Genomic DNA, 22,522 nt, shown 5'->3' with positions numbered 1-22,522 from the left:
CTATAAATTTTAAATATTTAAATAATGATTATTTCATCACATTTGAACAATATGAATCGAAAACAATATTAAATAAATAAACAAAATATAAATTAAATATTATATTACTAAAAGGGATTCGTCTTTTAAAATGGGCACTACTAATAAAAATGCTACCCATAATTCTACTTAAGGAACTAAAAGACTCTTAAAAAATAATTTTCAAGTAATTTGAAAGTTGAGTCGTTAATAATTTCACTGATTTGTTTAAAAACAAAAAAAATGTTGTAGAAACAAAAATTTTTGTCTTATAATGACTATTTTGTTATTTATTACATTAAAATAAATTGTATTAATACATCAAACAAATGAAAATAAGATATATTTACTGAAAGATACTTTATTTTAACCCTTATTTGTTCGTATATGTTTTAAAAAATAATGAAATTAAAAAAAAAATTAAACTAAATGAGCTTATTAATAATGAATAAAATAAATAAAAAAATATACATAATTAAATCATGAAAGATGGTATAATTATGAATTAATTTTAATATAAAACAAATTAAATCAAAGTGGCTAGAAAAAAAAAATCAGCCTTATATTAGAATCATTTTAGTTAATAATCAAACAAAAATAAGTAATACTTTCAATTTTTAATTCAATTTATTATTTGTAAAATATGATAAACTTTTAAAGCTTATAGCGATATCAAACAAAAAAAAAACAATATGATTTTATATTTTAATTCTTTACAATTTTTTTTTTTTTAGTAATTACAGCTGAATAATCATGAACTAATGAGAGATCATATATATATATATATATATATATATATATATATATTTATCAGTGTTTAAACATTATGTAATTATTCAGGGATATGAATTTTATTTTATGCATTCTTTAAAAGTAAATTGGTTTGAAATTTAATTAAAATGAATGACATCAAATAAGATTATTATCAGTTAATGATTAGCAACATGATAATTCATCATTTACATCAATATTTTTATAAATTAAAATATTTTTTGTATTCTGTATACATCTGCAAAATCATTATTTGTGACTGGAAGAGCTGGATAGTTTAAATTTAGTAGGAATATTCTACCTAGGTTATAAGCTATCACAAAATAAAAAGTTTTCCTAATTCACTTTTAAAATGGTGAAAAGTGTTACAAACTAATTGGTTTGTAACACTTTTATTCCAGGAAAATTTATTCCAACAATTTACTATTAAAAAAAAGTTAAAAAAAAAAATCAAGATTTATGACTTTTCCTTAAAATCATTTAGAACAGGGTTAAACAGGATTAAAGATTTACTACTTATTTGTACAATATTCTAAACTATTGAGACAGTTCATCGTAGTGTACATCTTAATAACTGTAACATATTATCAAAAAAAAAACTTGAGTTTCCCTTTAAATCACTACTAAAAAGATAAAAATGGATTAAGGGCAATTTATAATTCTAAATAATTTATTACCCAGTTTTGATAAAGCTAAAATTTTGATCTGACAGTAACTTAAATCCTGGGTAAGATAGTAAATGATTCCAATCAACTCCCAATTCTAACCTAACCTAACCTAACCTTCTGTGGTTTGATTGCCCCCTTCTCTTTCCTTCTTTATCCTTTTTTCTTTCTTCTTTAAAAGATAAAAGAAAGGAATTTAGAGAAGCTACCCTGTTATTTATAGTGCAATGCTGGCACTTTTAGATAGTGAGTACAGTAGCTGTTCCTTTGCTGAAACTTAGTTGGTGTAACCTTGTGTATTTATGGAACTGATGAAGTTTTTTCCCAAAAAACTTCACTAGATGTTTCAGAAAAAACTAAACTAATATCTATTCATAATTAATCAATCTAACCTAACCAAACTGAAACGATACTTGAAAAAAATTGGGATCTTCCTTTTAAATATCCCTAAAATTATGAAGTAGGATAAATATAGATTCAATAATTTCTAAGTTGAATAAAAACTAACAATTTCTTAGAAATAATAACAGCAAATGAAAATATATTTTGAAATTTCTTCTCAATCCATCATTAAGAGAGTGAAACTGAGTGAATTAGTTTCCTATTTATAGTTTTATTTCAAAATTAACTAAAATATTTAATAAAGAATTAATTGAGTAAAAAAATATAAATATTCATATAAGTTGTTCATAAATTGAGTTATATTTTACAAATTGCAGACTAATTTGTTTTAATGTGATGGAGTGATGTCACAACCTTTCATCCGGAAGTCCCAGGTTCAAATCCTGGTTTGGCATGGAATTTTTCATATGCTAAAAATTTCCATTTCTTATTCCTATGCACATGTTTTGAAGCTTACATCGTTAATTAATCATAATCAAAGTAATTATTATCATAATTATAATTAAACTTTATAAATCGTTTTCAACTCAGTCTAAAATGAAATACTTTTTTTCACTGTTATTTTGCGAGAGAGAAAAAATTAGTTTAATAATTTTAAAGAGAATAAATATCTAGTAAAATAAATTTTTTTCCCAGTAGATAGGGTAATAAATTTTAAAATTATTAGCCACTAATAAATGTTATTGTTTATTTAATATTAGTTTGGCTATTTCATAAAGCTACTCTCTAAGACATTCATGGTGTTTTAAAACTATTAAGTTTGTTTAAGGAATGAAGTTTACTGTCTTACGTCAGATTTAAAAATGATGTCATTACATAAAACATAAAATTACCCATTGAAACTAAAAGCTGATAATTAATAAGGTAATAAAATAATAAAACAAGTTTCAACTTCCATAATGAACAGGTAGTGTATGTATTTTATCTGGAAGGTTCTATTTTCAAATCCCAATCAAGTTTGGAATTTTTCATTTGCTTCAAAATTCATTTTTTTGGCAACTATAATTCAATAGTTGGCTTGTAGTTGCTAAAATAAATAAATAATTATGATAATCTTGAATTACAAGATTGTTATAAAATCCATTTCAAAATTTTAATTGAATTTAACATTATTATAAGACTGCTGTAATAGTTGACAGTCATCTAAATAAAAATATTAGGTAACTACATTTTTGATTTTGTTTACTAATTTAAAACAAATGAGCATAAGCAATGAAAAGAAAACATAAAAATAATGAAAAGAAACATTAATTAAAATATGCCATGCAACTATAAAGTGAATAATATAGGACAGAACCCAAGAAATCCTAGGTAATCTTTCTTTTCTTTTCTAGACCAAATTTCCAGAACGACTTTCTACAATAAAAATTGATTAAGTTATAATCTTTTGAAATATTATCCTCTCTAATCCTTTTTGAAAAATATTTTTGCACTGATTTTTCAAAATAATTCTTTTATAACATTTTGGATCAAAAATCTTTCAAATAAAAGGACTTTCAATGTAGAAAAAAATTTCTAGAAATTACAGTTTTTGAGTTATTTATGAAAAACCCATTTTTTCATCCTTCGAACTTTAATAATAATAAAAATAAAAAAAACTACTAGGGACTCAGTACTCTTAAATTACATGACAAAACAAACATTTTCCCAAAGTTTATTATAGTTCTAAGTAATTTTTTGATATTTTTGTTACATTAAGTTTTATTTATGTGTCTACTAGATTTTTATTTGAAGAGAACAACATGTTAATCATGGATAAAAGTTATTTTCATGTGAGTAAAAAAAAGTTAAGCTTATATATCATGTTTAAAATCCTTAAGAAAAATATTCTACACAATTTTCACTGTTGACTGTCATGAATCATCTTTTAAATAAAACATCTAGTACAGAATATTTAAGATAAACATAACATAGTTTAATTCTTCATAAAAGTATTTTTGTGGGATCCCGCATCTTCAGTCATGATTGATATAATTCCATTACTGCATAATAAAAACTAAAAATAAAAATACTAAAATAATGAAAATTGTGCATTAATTTAAACAAGTGCTGCTATCTGTGGTAGTTTTTATTAAAAACTATCTCCCTCAAACATTCTGATGGTTTATCAGATTGGAAATTTTTTTTTGTATTCAAATATGTAATATTTTTCTAATATATTTAATTTTATATCTTTATTAATAATATTATAAAATTTGTGTTAAAATCAGAAATAGAATATTTGTTTATTAGATGGTCTGCCATATTAGATAAGCCTAATTTATTATTTACAAATTGTAGAAATTATAAAAATAATAGATTAGGATTATCAAATATGGCAGACCATAATTTTAATAAACAATAAACATTCTATTTCTAATATTAACAGAAATTTAGAAATTAATAAAGATGACATAAAATATATATGTATACATATTTTTTATTAACAAAATGATCTAAAATCATTATTAATAGATTTCAAACCAATTTAAAGTGAATTTGTTATTTTTTTCTTTATGAAATGTGGCAACTTGTTTAAAAAAAAATTTAAAACTACAATGAAGAATTTTTTAATATGTGAAAATAAACAAAAATGGTTACTGATCAAGTATGATGTATAGTGAGTGATTTAATGATAATTTTAATGATTTATGTTTTATAATGATTGATTACAATTATTTCTATTTGCTGATTAATTAAAACATTTAAAAAAATTATGGTTATACAGAGTGGACCATACTAACAGTAAATAAATAAATGTCTTACTGAGATCAGGATTATAAATTATACATTAAATTTTACAAATTTTAATTTAAAAAAAATTATTTTTTCAATTCTTTAAATTCTAATTTTTTATACTTTCTTCCAACAATTATTAACCGCCATGGAGATTGGTGGAGCTGATCACCATGGCCTTTCATCCGGAGGTCCTGGGTTCGATTCTTGGTCAAGCATGGCATTTTCATATGTTACAAAATTCCATTTCCATATCCCACGCACAATGTGGTGATATCATAAAGCAAAAAAAAAAAGTTATGTCAAATGGACATTTATGGGTATGTACATATATGTATCCTTGATCTTATAACTCTGGACTCTACTGATCAACTTTTTTCAAATTTGTTAAACAGATACTACCTTTAAAGGAAGAGAATGCAAAAATTGGAAAAGGGGTAGTGGTGTTTAGGCTGAAATAAAATTTCAAATCTTTACTGTGTTTTTTGGCAAAACGTTTTTTCTCACAAAAGTCTAATTTACTAAAACTTTTTATGCAATATTCCTTTCGCAAAAACATTTCGCTATAGCTGTAGAAGGGAAAGTATTGTAATTTGCCCAATTTGGGCATATGCGGTTTTCACCAGATCTTGATGTTTTGACAAAAACATCCGATTTAAAATATATTAAGAAACGATAAATTTAAGAAATCCAAAAACCGGATGGTAATTTTCTGGATGTTCGTATGTACATGAGTGTGTTCAGTATCTTGCACCTTATATCTCCAGAACTACTCGACCAATTTTGACCAAACTTGGTCAGATACTTCTGTATAAGGGGCATTGATACAATTACATTTCCAACTTAAAAAGGTCAAGGGGGTGAGACTGTAGAGCAAGGAAACCTTCAGTATCTCGAGATTTTGTCTAATTAAGGTCTTATTCTTGTTAGGCACACTTGTTAACAATTAAAAAATAATATTTGCAAAGAAAACTTTTTTCAAAATCGTACCCCATCCCAAAAAATGCTCTAACTAGTGGCTAAGTGGGTATACTATGACAATAGTACCTCCTGTCACCACAAGGAGCACTAGTGTAGTACTGTCATATAGCTGTTCAAAAAAATATTTTATTTGAATAAAATTATAAATATTTTATATTAAGTTGTGTATTAGAAAAAAGCTGTGTGATGGTAAAGTCCTACAACTGTGTTGTGTTTGTAGCCTTGACTTGCTAAATAAAGGAATTAATTGAGTTTTTTGCATCTATATTTTCTACATCAATAGGCCTTCAAACTATTATAAAAAATCTTTTGGCTGTTCCACTCCAATGGTCTATGGTAACAAAAAATATTTTTTTGATCTAAAAAATCTATTTTAAATTTAAATCTACTTCATCAGTTCCCCTATTGCATTTAAAATGGAAAAATCTTAATTGTTTTTTGATAGCTCTTACTCTTTAATATCTTGAAAAAAAAATTAGCCAAAAATTTTCATCCCTTCCTAGAAAATTACAACTTTATTTATTTAGAATTATAGTTGAAACTTTGTATTTTTTAAAAATTATTTTTTTAATTTAATTATCACCGCTTAGGGATTATTTTCTAATATAACTTTATCTGAATGCTTCCTCTTGACTATGGAAGCCTTCAAAATGTTGAAATATTTTTTCAAAAAGTTTTGAAAAATGAATTGCATAACTTGACTGGCACTGGCAAAAAAGTTTTGCAGTTCTTTGCCAGCTTTTTTTATTTTTTAAAGCTATTTTAAAATGTGGATAAATTTAAAAAAATACTGTTATGTGATAAAAAGGTGTTAATAAAAAATACAAAAGTTTTCTTAATCATGAAAAGTATAAAAGAACTGAATACATTAAATATAACATAGCTGAGTATTAATGTTTGTGAAGGGTAAGATTTTCCATAATAGGACATTTATTACTGCTTTACCCATTTTTTCCAATTAGTTTTCAAGAAAGTGAGAATCAGAATAATGTCAGATGTGTGTTATCATTTCAAAATAACTAACTGTATTGATTTGAGTTATAACTACATCGTATTAAAATATTTTAAAATATACTAAAATATAGATAAATGTGAAGAATACAGAACAATTAGTTTAACTAGTCATGCATCAAAAATCTTAACTAGAATTCTATACAGATGAATTGAGAGGAGAGTGGAAGAAGTATTAGGAGAAGACCAATTTGGTTTCAGGAAAAATATAGGGACAAGGGAAGCAATTTTAGGCCTCAGATTAATAGTAGAAGGAAGATTAAAGAAAAACAAGCCAACATACTTGGCGTTTATAGACCTAGAAAAGGCATTTGATAACGTAGACTGGAATAAAATATTCAGCATTTAAAAAAAATTAGGGTTCAAGTACAGAGATAGAAGAACAATTGCTAACATGTACAGGAACCAAACAGCAACAGTAACAATTGAAGAACATAAGAAAGAAGCTGTAATAAGAAAGGGAGTCCGACAAGGATGTTCCCTATCTCCATTACTTTTTAATCTTTACATGGATCTAGCAGTTAATGATGTTAAAGAACAATTTAGATTCGGAGTAACAGTACAAGGTGAAAAGATAAAGGTGCTACGATTTGCTGATGATATAGTAATTCTAGCCGAGAATAAAAAGGATTTAGAAGAAACAATGAACGGCATAGATGAAGTCCTACACAAGAACTATCGCATGAAAATAAACAAGAAGAAAACAAAAGTAATGAAATGTAGTAGAAATAACAAAGATGGACCACTGAATGAGAAGATGGGAGGAGGAAAGATTATGGAGGTAGAAGAATTTTGTTATTTGGGAAGTAGAATTACTAAAGATGGACGAAGCAGGAGCGATATAAAATGCCTAATAGCACAAGCGAAACGAGCCTTCAGTAAGAAATATAATTTGTTTACATCAAAAATTAATTTAAATGTCAGGAAAAGATTTTTGAAAGTGTATGTTTGGAGTGTCGCTTTATATGGAAGTGAAACTTGGACAATCGGAGTATCTGAGAAGAAAAGATTAGAAGCTTTTGAAATGTGGTGCTATAGGAGAATGTTAAAAATCAGATGGGTGGATAGAGGGACAAATGAAGAAGTATTGCGACAAATAGATGAAGAAAGAAGCATTTGGAAAAATATAGTTAAAAGAAGAGACAAACTTATAGGCCATACTAAGGCATCCTGGAATAGTCGCTTTAATATTGGAAGGACAGGTAGAAGGAAAAAATTGTGTAGGCAGGCCACGTTTGGAATATGTAAAACAAATTGTTAGGGATGTAGGATGTAGAGGGTATACTGAAATGAAACGACTAGCACTAGATAGGGAATCTTGGAGAGCTGCATGAAACCAGTCAAATGAGTGAAGATAAATAAAAAAAAAAAATACTAAAATAATATCTTCTAATAATCTTCTTAGACCGTGCATGTCAGAGAAGCACGAATGAATGAATAACCTCTCAGTGAGGGAATTTGATAGTTAAGAGACTTAGCTGAATCAGTTTTATTTTTTTAATCTTGATAGCTCCTCAATACTGGCTTAGAATTTAACTTTTAATAAACTTTTTGGGTTCTTATTAACTACATACCCTGGAATGGTGACCTGATGTATGGGTATAATAAATTATATGTACTTTCATTACATGAACAAGGGTTGCAGCTGTCTAAAGGTCTCGAATCAAGAAATCTACACTTCTAAGACGTTATAAAATTATACAAAGAAAATTAATGTTGATCATATAAATTTTTATTTAAAAAGACTGTCTGCTTATTTATTAAGAAGTCTGGAAGCTTAATTTGTCTTTCTTTATCTTTATCTATTTTATATTTAGAAAAGTTTCTCTAAATAAGTTCCCAGCATCACCAGTATTTTCGTTTCGAAACAGTATGCCATTAATAAGGCCTTACATATAATTAGCTCAACATTTTAACATGTTCTTGTTTGCTCAGATTCCACGAGTGTCTTACAGGCGATTAATGAAATGTATTCCAGATACCCTGTTGTGTATGAGATTCAGTGTATTATTTTGCAAATAAATCACCAACTTCTGCTGAACTCTGCTGGATCCCCAGCCATATTGGAATTTCATGCAATGAGCGTGCGGCAAAGGAGGCTTATTTCCAGCCTCCTTTCACTAATCACTTTGAATGATATTGTCTGTTTTCTAAAGAGGGTGGTTCACGATGAGTGGCAAAGTGAATGGGATGCTAATATTAACAATAAACTTCATCCAATTAAGAACACTGTGTCACCATGGAGCTCCACATGCAGAAATAGCCATTGAGAGGAAGCTATTATTTGCTGTTTATGAATAGGGCACATTATGTTCACTCATGGATATCTAATGATGCAAACAAATGCACCTGCTTGTGTACACTGTGACTGCCAACTCCAGTTCACATTCCTGAGGATTGATTCTGTTATGCGGCAGTATGTCACAAGTTTAATCTAGGTCGCTATCATGCAAACTATTCTGGGAGATAATGAAATGTTATCTTATGTTTTACAATTTCTTAGGGCCATTCGTTTATATTCAAGTATTTGAATTATTTCATATTCAATTATTTTACTCAATTCAGCTATTGATGCCATTTGCTGTAAAGCAGATGGTAATTTTATCAAAGTCATTGTATGTCAACCTTAAAAAATTGTGTTTTAGTTTTCTAATTTTTGTGTTTTACAGTAGTTTTCTAAAAAAAAGATAAAAGATATAATTCTGGGAGATATTTATTCAATTTTTAAGGTCAGAAACCATATTAACCATCAAATTTATCACTTAATTTAATTTCTAAGAATTGCAGAATGACATTCTTTTACCCTTGGAACAGAAAACAGGAAAAACGTTTTTGCAAATTCTTACTTGAAAAACAAAGCATTTCGTTTCTTTATTTTCACTTGAAGAAAATGTCCTGAAATTATTTTATTATTATTTTTTTTTTCATTAGTATCTGTTATAGATTGAATTGAGAAATTCCTTGTTTTGAAATGGTTAAAAAATATGTTTGACTAAATCAATTACATAGACATCCTTTATATTTGAATTTGAAATGTTTGTCATTACAGTTGATCTGCAGTGATGCTAATAAAAATTTCATTTATTAATTTGACAAGAATTTTTGTTATGTGAATAAAAGATCTGATTGAATATGATTAAAAAAATATTTTTAAGTAATTAAAAAAAATTAGTTTTAAAAAAAAATCAACTATTAAAAAAAATTGTTTTGATTATTTTTAGGTCAGTAGAGAATGGTTGTGATCAAACAGTATAGCCATAACGTAGAAGAAGGAAACAACAATATTTTATGAGTCAATTTGAATGCTGCTATGACTTGTAAAAAATCTGTTGTATGGTACACTCTGTATTTGTAAAATATGATAATTATTAAGGAAAAAACTAGCAGATTTAAACAGCCTAATAATAAAGTTAGAGTCACGCCTTTCAAATTTATTAAATGCAAAGTAATAAGCATTTTTTTTAGCATTATTATTATTTCATTAGTCTAAAATAATAATTATAAACAATTAACTGCTTATATCAGCAAATGTTGTCATTGTATTATTATTATTTATAAAAATATATATAACTTATAAAATTTTATATTATTTATTATCGTTATTATTATTATTATTACCAAAAATTAAACTTGTGTACTGTGTGGACATGGAAGTTATTTGAACTGAATGATTGTTGTTAAAGAGTTGTAAAGTTGAAGTTGTGGTTGTTTATACTTGACCACTGACCACTTCGCCATCAATATCAACATCAACGTAGATATCAGAAAAATAAAAAAGTAAACAACAATAACAGCACAGAAAACAATAATAATATTACCTTAACGAATAACAACACATAAATAAAATAATAGAACACACATGAAATTGGTATTCATATATACATTATAAAAACAAAAAAAAATAGGTATATTTATTACTCATAAATTGGCAACACTTACTTATTATTTCAAACTATAATATGCTAAAGTTGAATATAATATATGTAAAACAACTTATTAGGAATTAAATATTTTAGCTCAATTAAGCTACCATTTTCAGCCACATAATTAGTTGGAAATCCTTGTAATTTTGTTTTTATAGAGGTTTGTCTGTGGCAGATAAAAAAAAATATATGATAAATCATGGTTAATGAGGCTTTAATAAAAAAACAAACGACATATTTCACGTTTACTTTATATCTTGGAAACATTTTATAGGTTTCAGGTATAATGAAGTAATCAAATTTTAAAAGCATTTTGAAGGTTTTAGATTGTAAAACAAAAAAAAAATTGCTTTTGGCATGCCGGAAGGCAGAGGTAGATTTCATCTGGGCAAAATAGGGGTAGGCGAACTCGGATTGTACGAATTCATATCAAACATTACTTTCCATGTTTTATGGACATTATGTTTTCTCATTAGTCTATAAGCTATTGCTAAATTTATCAAGACTTCCTGATGATTTTTCCTGAACTGCTTGACAACACACTTATTTGAGGATTAATGAGAGATTCTAGACTTGTCTCTTTATAATGATAAAAAAAGGAAATATTTTCAGAAAGTTTTATTGAAAAACATGTATAAATGTAACAACAGGGATATTGAGAAGATGATTTTAAAGTACAATAGGCCTACATTACCCACATTAAGTATTACAACTTATATTATGATACCCTAGCTTGTTTGAATATACCGAATAGAAAAATCTATTACCTTACCTTCCTATCAATTTAGCCCAAAAAATCACATGATGTAAAATGATGTTTTTACAATATTGATTTCAAGTCTTGAATGACTCTGTGTAACATGACGTCGATGTAGGCCGTTCCTTGTGAATCATTACCTTGTTTTCGCTAGGTGTTGCTGCTGCTGTATTCCTTGAAAATAAAATTCAATCAAGTCAAAAGTATGATTTCCCTAAACTGAGCAAATATCAAAATTAGTGTTCTTATGTACATGCTCATCTCTCATCCACTAGTGCCACCTTGTCTTTGTCTGGTTCAGCAACACTCACAAATTTTGTGGAATTTCATCCTCATCAGTCGCAGGTAACAAAGTCATCAATTTCCAGGAGATTCTGCATCGATTCGAGAACTTGGGGTGCATGGCTCCTTTTTATTTTTAACGCATTATAGTGTTGGGATGTCAGATCCAACAGCAAGTGGAGCTCACTGAAAGCTGAACACAGGGAGAAGACGCTCCTGCTGATTACTTTTAACTTGGTGAATGTGACATGCTCGTTTGCAATGTGATTGGAGTCTTTTCTGCTGGAAAGATTTTCATGCTCACGTTGAATAGCATGTTTTGTAGGAGAAAGCAGACGCTTCTGTTGGGATGACTTTTCATGCACATGGTGAATAGCACGCATTGCCTGTTTCCTAAGGTATTTCTGCTGGTTTTCCTTGACCTGATGATGATGAACCTTCCTCTGATGATTGGGGTTGGTATTGTCTTTATCTACGTCCTCATGTTCCCTTGCCAAATATTGACTCACCCGTTTGTAGTTTTTTCGCTGTTGGTAACTTTTCTTTTTAAGTCTAGGCATATTTACACAATTACACATTAAGCAAGGATAGCACACAGGAAAATTACACTTCTTGGCAATAAAACATTGTCACTTGCAAAAATTAAAATATAAACAGTATTAAGTCACGACAGTTTAAATGCGTTCACTTCAAATTTACTCAATACGACAATGGTTTCGTATGTACATAAGTTTAGCATATGGGAAGCCTCTTCTTCTTACAATTCCAGCAATATTTTGGTCATCCCTTGCCGTAAGGGTTGGTCATATCAAAAATCATTTCAAACAAAATTTTTAGGTAATATTTAGAGTACTAACGACCACTGTAAATGGATTCGATTCTTGTCTATTAAGGGAGCTATGAATTTTTTTGTCCTTGAAACCCCATTTTTCCAACTCTTTGCTCTTATCCAAAGAATAGTAGGAATTTTAAGAATTCGATTTATTACTTAATAAGAAACTTATAGTGATATTTTGTTTTTTTCAAAAAAGCTCTCCCATTTCCACCCCCATGGTCTGATCCAAAGTAGTTCAATAATGAACTTGATCAAGATTTTTGATTGTTATATTTTATGTATCCATTTTAAAGTGATTGGTACAAAATTACAGCAGTTATTGTGTCCACAAGAAAGTGAATTATATAGATGTATATATAAACTTTTGGACTGACAGTGGTTTTGGGGTCTGGGGGATGTGAAATGCGAAGATATGTCAAAATTTTCCAGAAGTTCTTTCATATTAAGTTTTATTGTCAATTTTATAAAATGGTAAACGATTTCAGCATTTCAGTATTATAAATTTTGTTCATGAAGCATATGATACTATTAAGACAAATATATACATATATATTTTTTTTTTATACAAGAAAGTAAAAGAAACCTTATTACATTTTCATCTACTCATTTCCTCTGAGGAGATGAAAAAATGAGTCTGTCAATAATTTTTATTAATTTTAATCATTTGTTTAATTAAAAAAAAAAGTGAACAATTTATAACATAGTCTGCTGGGCTGATCTAGTGGTTAATGCGTTGTTGTAAATCAGTTGTTTAATAGTTGAAATTCGAAGTCGAAGGTTCTGAGGTACAAATCCTTGTAAAAGATAGTTGCTTTTAAAGGGATATGAATATTAGGCAGCAGATACCGGTGTACTTTGGTGGTAAGAGTTCACAATTAACCTCACATTTCAGGAATGGCCAGCCTGAGTCTGTACAAAACTATACCTCATTTACTTGTCATATATATTCCTCATCTCATTGGGCTGTGTGGGGGTAGCTTATTGTTCACTAGTTGAAGGCAGTTTGCAACTACAAATTATGAAAATAAATTAGAAAAAAAATTATACTATAAAATATTATACTATAATGTATTATAAAACAGTGCTGCCAATTTAAGAGGAGGAATAAAAAAAGAAATTGTATATTTAAAACAAAAATAAACTGTTAACAAAGATGGCCAAATATTATAATTCTGAATAATATTCTATTATAAAAAAAGAATATAAAAAATAAATTCAAAAAATAATTAATAATAAAAAAACTGTAAAGTAATAAATTTAAACACTAACCTAACCTAGTATTATCACATTGACAAAAACACACATACACACAATCATGCAAATAAATACATAAAAATATAACATAAAATCTAATCACATTATATTATTTGCTATTACTAAACAATAATTAAAGATTACACATTACATAAAACATAAATATAATTCTAATCTAAATTGATTTATTACTAAGTAATCTAATCGTTAGTATTTATGATAAAATTGAAAAATTAAATTAAAAAAAACAAAGAAAAGATTTACTTGCTCAGTAATACAATATCCGTTACATTATAATGAAAAAAAATAAACATATGAATTTGTTTGGGGAGCTATTTGTTAATTGTGAACATAAATTATTATAAACACAAAAATAAAATTGAATGCTGTAGAAATATTTATTGTACAAATGTTACTCTTTAATACTATTTGAGAGAAAACTTAAAGGAAAATATGGCAGGATATTATTTATTAAATAAATAAAAATAATAATGAATGAAATTAGGAATTATATAATGGATTAACAATTATTTCAACCGACTGAAACTGTGGGTACAATATAAAAAAAAATTGTTATATAACCTGGCTCCTCTTTAAGCAACAGTATAATTTCTTTAATTATTCTTAACAGAATAATGGTAAATTTTTGTTTCTAATTATGAGGTAGTATACTTTTTAATGGTGTAATATTTTTTCCCTTTTATTGTACTACTGTAATTTTCCAAAAATTCTTATTTTTCAAAAAAAAAATCATTCTATTGCATAACAAATCACATAATTATTTTTTGTATTAGAAATTTTTTTATAAAATCAACGTGAAATTCAAAATTAACCATTTTTTCTTTTACCGGCTTTTTTTGATGAACAAACTACACTGGATAATGATTATTTAAGAATAATTCATTTTATATTACTTCAGTTGAAAATATATTTAACTTAAATAGCTCTACTTTTAAGGACAAAACTTATTTTATAAGATTTAATGGAATAATATATTATTATTTTTTCTGAATTTTTTGACCTAAAATTGTAAACTGTAATAAATTCCTACTCGTTTTTTTCTAATTTAAGTTTTTAAGATAATTTATACCATTGTAGAATTTCTTATTAAATATCATAATCATAAATAACAGTTCATAAATTTTATGACATATAATTTCCTTATACTTTACATTTTCCACCTTCTAAAATGTACTCTGTAATAATATTGTAGAAATAATATTATCCTTGTTTCAAAAACAATAGAATATTTATCATTTTTAGTTTTAAATTTATTTATAATCTGTATGTATTATTTATATGCTTTCTCTAAGGAAAAGAAAAAAAACTGGACACATTTTAAATGGGATTTAATAAATATTGGAGAAAATTAAACAAATAGACTGGATGAAAACTAAAATAAAGTTGAAATAAACTAAAATGAGTTAACAAGAATAGATGTTTAATTATAAATTTTAGAAAGGAATGGCAAATCACTTAACATATCACAAAGAAGAAAGAATGGTTAAAACAGTGTTAAAAAGAAGATACAAAGAGCAAATGATGGAAAAGAATAAAAATTATAAATGGTCTACAAGAAAATAAGTATTATGAGAAAGTCAAATGTTTAAATGGAAAAAGAATTGGAGATAATCATGCTGCAACTGATTTTTTAGATATAATTTATGTATTTTAACAGAACCACTTTAACGGACCAGGGTAACAAACTTCTTCCAATTAAAAAGAAAGAATGAGAAATTAATAATAAAAGAGGAATCCAGAAGGAATTAAAAGAGATTCTTTTCTCAGACTAACAGGTCCATTTAACAGTGTGTTCTTTGTAATGCAGACAATGGCACCTCCAAAAGCTGTTGTTCGATGAGAAGGATTACCGAACCGGAATAAGAATTTTTTAAAAACATAAGGATGCAGACAATGAAAATTATTATGCTTCCACAGTTAAGGGATGAGGTGGATACTAGTTCTGCAGGTCAGGGGATATAAATACTCCCAGAACCAGTGGAACAATCAGTAGTTCTGCAAGGCCATGTTTGGCGAAGTTGTGCTAACAAGTGTTGACAAAGTAGTTTTGCAAGCCTGATTTCAACACGGTTGTGATGATGTGATACCAGTAAGCGTGTGGTAACGAGTAAAGAGATCATTCCGTTGTGGATAGTGGTGGATGTACGAAGTTGTTCGGTGAATTATTGGTAAATAATAGTGAAAGTGACAGTATAATATTCATTCATAATGTGTAGGATAGTTCTATTGTAGATTGTAAAAGTAATAATATTTGCAGAAAATCAAATTGTGTGAACTTTAGATTTTTATAATGTTATCTTTTTGTCAATGTAATATGAGGTCCTAGCAGTCATTATAACCTGTTTAGAAAATTAGACTGTATTCTGATTTTTATAATTTAACTATCTTTAAAAAAATATTGTCCTTATTGAAATTACTATTTTATATATCATATGTTTATTATTATTAATACAGTTGTTATTATTATTATTTATGTTTTAATAATAATATTTTATATATTTTAAAGTAATAAATTGTATTTATAAGAAAATTTTAGTTTGTTAGTCTCCTAGTTGAGCTGCGAACATGCTACAGTATATTCACTTGAGACAGTAGTTCTGGTTTATTGAAAAATTTTATAGCAAATGATAAAAAAAAACTATTATGACTTATTGATCGAATTAAATTGAATGAGAAAATGTAGAACATGAATGGGTCAAGTGGATGGAACTGCTTACCCCTGCAAAACCATTGCTATGCAAGCACCTTGTTCAAAATGACAATGTTTCATTCAATAAATCTGATAATGTAAAGATGAGATAGACTATACAGATCATGATAACATGGAATAATATTGTTTAAAATACTGTATTTTGAAATGTTGTAAATATAGTATTACCAGTTAAAAAAAAAAAATGTTCGTAAGAATTTTTTTACATTTTATTATTATGAAAATGTAGTAAATTTTATTAATATATTAATAATATTTTACATCAGTATCTTACTTTTAAACAACATAATTAAAAAAAAAAATTCTGAAAGATGTAGAAGTATGATTGATATTAGAAGGTCATTTCTAAACTTTTATACAGCTTCAATAATGGTAAATTTATTTATTAATGATGCTTATTTTCAGCACAAAGAGGAAAACACTTAAATAATGGGAAAATATTTTTTTTTTTATCAAATTTACTGTGTTTTTGGTCTTTAATTGGGTTGAGATCAGTTTTTATTCAATTGTGTTTAGAAAAAGATACATAGTATATGCAACTATTCATTTATTTTTCATGTAAATGTAGAATGGTTGGATTAATTTTCATAGATTAGAATTTCTGAATGATTCATATAAATTACATATATCACAATTTTGTTGTGATATATCACAACAAAAAAAATCTAAAATGATAGATGTTTAAAACAATGGAATTTTTATGTTTACATTTTGTAAAATTTGGAAAAGTTATCTTTTTTTACAATAGTCCACTGAATAAAGATTTGAATAAAGCTTCAAAAATAAATATTTTAATTTTGTTGATTAGCATGATAGATATGTTAATACTTCAGTATAAAAAGTTATAAAGATTTATTTTAAAATTAAATAAAAACTAGTCTTTTAGAGGAAATTTTAAAGCTAATTATGCATATTCTTCTTTAATTAGAATTAACCTCAGTGTTACAAGTGATTCACTCAAGAGGATATACATAATTAATTCTGAAAAATGTTTTTAGATGAACTATCTCATGTAATTCGAAATTGTCATTAAGAATTAAAAATTTTTCATATATGAATATTTTTCATATATAATAGTTATATCCATACCAAGGAAAGCAGGAGCAAATAAATCTTAAGATTGTAGCTTAATAAAAGTAAATATCTCATCTATAAAGAATACTTCTTGTATGAGCAGAATGTTTGGGACCATTAACACAAAATGTGACACCCAAATACTATACTTGAATCCGAATTCAAAGAAAGAAAGATCCTTAGAAAAAATCCTAGGCCTAAGGAAAACCAATAATAATTACATACACCGAACCAACAAGGAATTTACATACAGTGTGAAAAACTCACTGATATAATTCAAACATTCAATTCTATGATTACATTTCTGAGATGAATTATATAAGACTTAAAAAGTGTACTATCACAGATATCAAAATTCAAAAGAACAGTAGATGGATAGACGATATCTATAAACGTATGCAAGAAGTAAACATCATCAATGAAGAAACAAATTTGAGACAAAATCAAAAATTTCAGTGAGTTTCAAGAATTAACAAAACAAGTTAACAACAATTTGGCGTGATCTGAGAAGTGAAAACAGCTCCATTCACAAAAACTTAAAAATTACTAGAGTAAAAAATTTTTTAAAAATACATAAAGTTGTTCGTGTGATTGATAGATGGAGTAAATGGAGAAAAAAATAAAGAAACTAGCATAATTGAAAGACAAATAGAACATGTGAATATTAGATATAGTTAAATTTAGTTTCAGAAAGAGTATGGATATAAAAGATGCTGAAACTACTTCAGAAGTTAGATTTAAAAAGAATGAAACCATCTACGTGATATTTGTAGATTTAATGAAAGAAACTGATAATTTAGAATGAAATAAAATGTTTAAAATTTGATGGAAGATGGAATGAAATGTAGGGAAACAAGATTCAAGATTTTTACTTCGGAATCAATAATAAATTGTAAAAATAATTTATAAAAATAACGAAATGGATGATACAAGGATATAACTTATCCTGTTAATCTTTTTATTTGTATGTAGAAGAAGCGATAAAAGAAATGATAGAAACATTTTAGAGTGGGGCATCTATCAAAGGAGAGAAAATAAATATGTTAAGATTTCCTGATAATATCTTCTTTTTTTCGCAGAAATCCAAAGTTTGAAGAAATAATCAATTTTATTATTAGTAGGATAATTCAATTTTTTTTGACTGATGAATTAATTCACCACAGAAGCTTATAAAGAAACTTGTGTGTAGGAATATGAAAATGGAAATTTGTGTGTATAAAAATCTATGCTTGAGCGGGATTTAAACCCAGGACCTCCAGATAAAAGGCTGAGATACTACCACTTCACCATGGAGATTGGCAAAGTGATATTTAGAAATAAATAATTACAACAAAAATCACAAATGTGACGGTAGGGCAATGAGGAATTAAATATTGAAGAAAAAATAACATCTCAGAAGTTTAAGAATTATATTATCTAGGAAGAAAGGCAGATATAAGAACACAATGAAGAAATCATTATAAAATATTTTTTTTGGATTGTTCTGTTCTATGGCAATGAAACTGAAAGTAGGAATGGAATAGAGGCTAGAGGCTTTTCAAATGTGATAATATTAGAGAATATTACGTATATTTTTATACTAGTATAAAAATACTATTAAATATAATGTTATTTTTAAGGACAATAGATCAAATACTACAGTTATGAAGGTACAAAAAAACACATTTTAGTTAACATATATTTATTTATGACAAAAAAAGCCACAGAATCTGATTAAAAAATTATATTTTTTGCTTTTTGCCACCAGATGGTGTCATATAATATATATTTCTTAATTCAATCAATCATCTTATTTGAAATAGCCATCTGGTGTCAAAAATGAGTACTTATTAAATGGAAAAAAATTTACTTCTCTATTTTAAACAAAAACTACGTTTTTATATTATACTTATTACTAATACGTAGTATAATTATGACATGGATAAACGAATTAATTTATGCATGAATAAATGAATAATGAATACCTAAGAAACGACTTTGAAATGGTTTCTTTGTAGTCGAAGTGGACGTATTAGTTGTACCATTTGAAGAGACAGAGTGTGCTGAAGGTGCTTCCGAAACACCGGCACGTGATAACATCATCTGTTTAACTTCTTCTGTTGTATAAGCAGCACCTGTATTGCGCTTTGGATTATTAATAATACCAGTTTTTATATTTGATGTATCATTAGAAGAGGTGTTCGAATCAGAACTCGCTGATCGTGATGATTTCTTTGTGACAGTTCCTGTACGTAAATCTTATTGTTTAAACTTATTCAATCTTTTGTTTATAACAAAAAAAAATAATAAATAATAAAAATAATATGTATTTCAAAATAAAAATAAATAATTATAAAAAAAAAAAAATAATGAATAACATCAGTAAATAAAATATCAAAAAAAACCTATGTACAATTTATATACAAATTTGTACTATTACAAAACAAAATTCTTTTGAGCGGGAAAGGTCCAAATAATTCACAATATGAGAATTCTTATTCAATGAAATCACATGAAATGTGATATCAATGAGAAACGACAATGAAAAAAGATGTACCAAAAATTAAACCTTCAACTCCTTATCAGCATGTCCACCAACTTAACTGTGTATCAGGCTTATTTTTCTTAAAAAAATAAAAAAGGAATTAACTTGATTTTTAGTATATCAGATTAATAAGAAATATTTCCCTAATTGATTTTTAATTAATTAATTAATCAACGTCCTTAGTATTGAATGAGGAAATGGAATATAGGGAAAAAATAATTTGAAAGATTTTATGGTTAGTGATGTCCAATAATGAAAAATTGAATATTTTTACCAAGTCAAGACCTAAAATTTGACCACTATAATAATAATAATACATAAAAGACATCACTGCAGGGTTGATTATCTGGATAATATATTTCTATAAATTTAACCAAGTATTTAGACTTAAATAAGAGTTAAAATAACTTATCTATAAACTTTGAAAGAATGAATATGACATTTTATTTTATTATATAGTTTTATAGCACACATCGGTTAATATTATATAATACATTACATAAGTAACCTTTAAAAAAAGTTTCAAGATTAGATAATGGTGCTTTAAACCATGTTAAAATAAAACAAACAAGTACACTACATCAGTGTTATCTGGCTTTTTATATACAGCTTATATAAAAAATATACATAATATATATATATACTTATATTTATATGCATTTCATATTTGTGTGCCTAAAATTAAATAATTGTCATTATTGTTAAAAAATTTACTATTATTGTGTTAAGTTATTATTATTATTATTATATGCAATAAAAAATTGCAATATTAATTAAATTTTTAAATGTACAAATTTTATTAGATTTGTAAAAAAATTATAATTATCATTAAAAGAAATTTAAATAAATATACAATTAATGTGTGTTTGCACGAGTATATGTTGAGATTGAATGTGCATGAGATAGTGAATAATATATTAAGATCACACAGGTTTTTTTTATTTTGGATGATTAGTCATTGAATTATTAAATACCATTCTGGCAAGCAAGTTAGAGAGTACATAAAAGAAATAGGGAAGAAAAATGACAAAAAAAGATTATCAAAATGTAATTTTCTGACATATAAACAATAAGTAATACACTTCACCATACCTATCAACATCCATCTGTATTTAACTATCTAACTGATAATATTTTTACTATATTGTAAAAGTATAAATATACTAGAATGTAGATAAAATATTATGAACTGCTAATCTAAAGAAATTATTGGTAGTGATTGTCCTAAACAAAAACAACAACTACTTAATAAAATATAAGAACTCAGTGAAGTGTGTAGACTGTGCCACATCCAAAATATGCATCAAAAACTGAATCAAAATAAGCTTAAAACTGGTCTCAAATGACATAATTATTCACAACACACATTATCATTCCACAAAGCACAGATATGCAACACTTTGAATGATTATTATATTCTATGATAGATCAAATACATGTTATTGAATATATGTATTTGTATTATCTGATGATTACAATGAAGTGCTCAGCACAATAATATATTTAGTGCAATATTTAATGTATAAAATCAGAAAAATAGCTATTGCATAAAAATATATCACTAATATACTCGTACATAAAATAGAAAATGAAAAACCTTGATCCAAATTGCTCAAAAATTAACCTGGTACACTTACAATAAAAAATACCTATCAATAAACCCATAAATAAAACACTACAACACAGTTATTAAACCAGAAGCCACTTATACAGCAGAAACACTCTTCCACCTGAACAAACAATTAAAGACAGACAGATTCTAGAAAATCGAAAGAAGAAATAGAAAAACCTGCATCAATGAAAAGTACCAGAAAGCAGGGCAGTGGTGGATTGTGCCCGACAAAGTCATGTACAAAGAGTTAGAACCCACCACTGTTACTGTGCATAAGAAAAGACTAGCAAGGATTTTTTGGAGATATCATGAGAATGCAAGATTCAAAACTTTTGAAACGGCTAGAGCAGTACAATCTTGACTTGAAAAACATCAAGACGAGATGCAGAGATGAATTAGAGAAATAAGAGAAGGTAAGAAGGAAATTCGCCTTAGATGAGAGGACAGCGCAGATAAAATTTAATGAAACTAGAAAATCAAGAACGAAAACACTCGTTTTACACTCACATGAAAAAACTCACAACATGAACATTTTCAACACTAGAAAGGACACAAAGATCAAAACGTATGATAAAAGTACTGGGAGGACTACAAGGCCAAACAGTCTTAACAGACTTGAATAATGGACTAAATAAAGTAATTCTATGTAGTCATAAAAGATAATAATAATATAATACATAAAATAATGTTGTGCTCAGCACATAAAATAATTAATGTGAAATTGTCAAAATCTTTATCAAAAGACACTACTATGATTTCAAAACCATAAAACAAAATACACAAGACCGTACATGTTAATAAAAAAGTATATACTGGTAGTATAACAACCCAGGATAATACAAAATAAACTGCATCTCTTATACATGCACGTACGCATCACACTTGTTTGTAAATTTTACACATACCATATAAATGTTTACAACACTAACAAAGAAACATATTAAACAAAGATCAAACATATTGTTTG

General features: G+C 26.7%; 1 protein-coding gene across 5 annotated transcripts in view; it reads right to left on the bottom strand.

Moving 5' to 3' along the window:
* The window catches only part of tn (tripartite motif containing protein thin), a 285,381-nt gene that overhangs the window by 73,392 nt on the left and 189,467 nt on the right, over positions 1–22,522 (bottom strand). For 4 of the 5 annotated variants that reach the window (XM_075380953.1, XM_075380951.1, XM_075380955.1 and 1 more), the window contains one exon: positions 19,384–19,644. The exons of the other annotated variant lie outside the window; for it this stretch is intronic. In XM_075380953.1, the coding sequence (XP_075237068.1) occupies positions 19,384–19,644 (261 nt within the window). The remainder of the gene's footprint in view (positions 1–19,383; positions 19,645–22,522) is intronic. 5 annotated transcript variants of the gene reach the window in all.

The sequence above is a fragment of the Lycorma delicatula genome, chromosome 13 (genome assembly GCF_047948215.1).
Source record: "Lycorma delicatula isolate Av1 chromosome 13, ASM4794821v1, whole genome shotgun sequence".
In the NCBI taxonomy this organism is placed as follows: Eukaryota; Metazoa; Arthropoda; class Insecta; order Hemiptera; family Fulgoridae; genus Lycorma; species Lycorma delicatula.
This window is presented reverse-complemented; position numbering and strand designations above follow the sequence as displayed.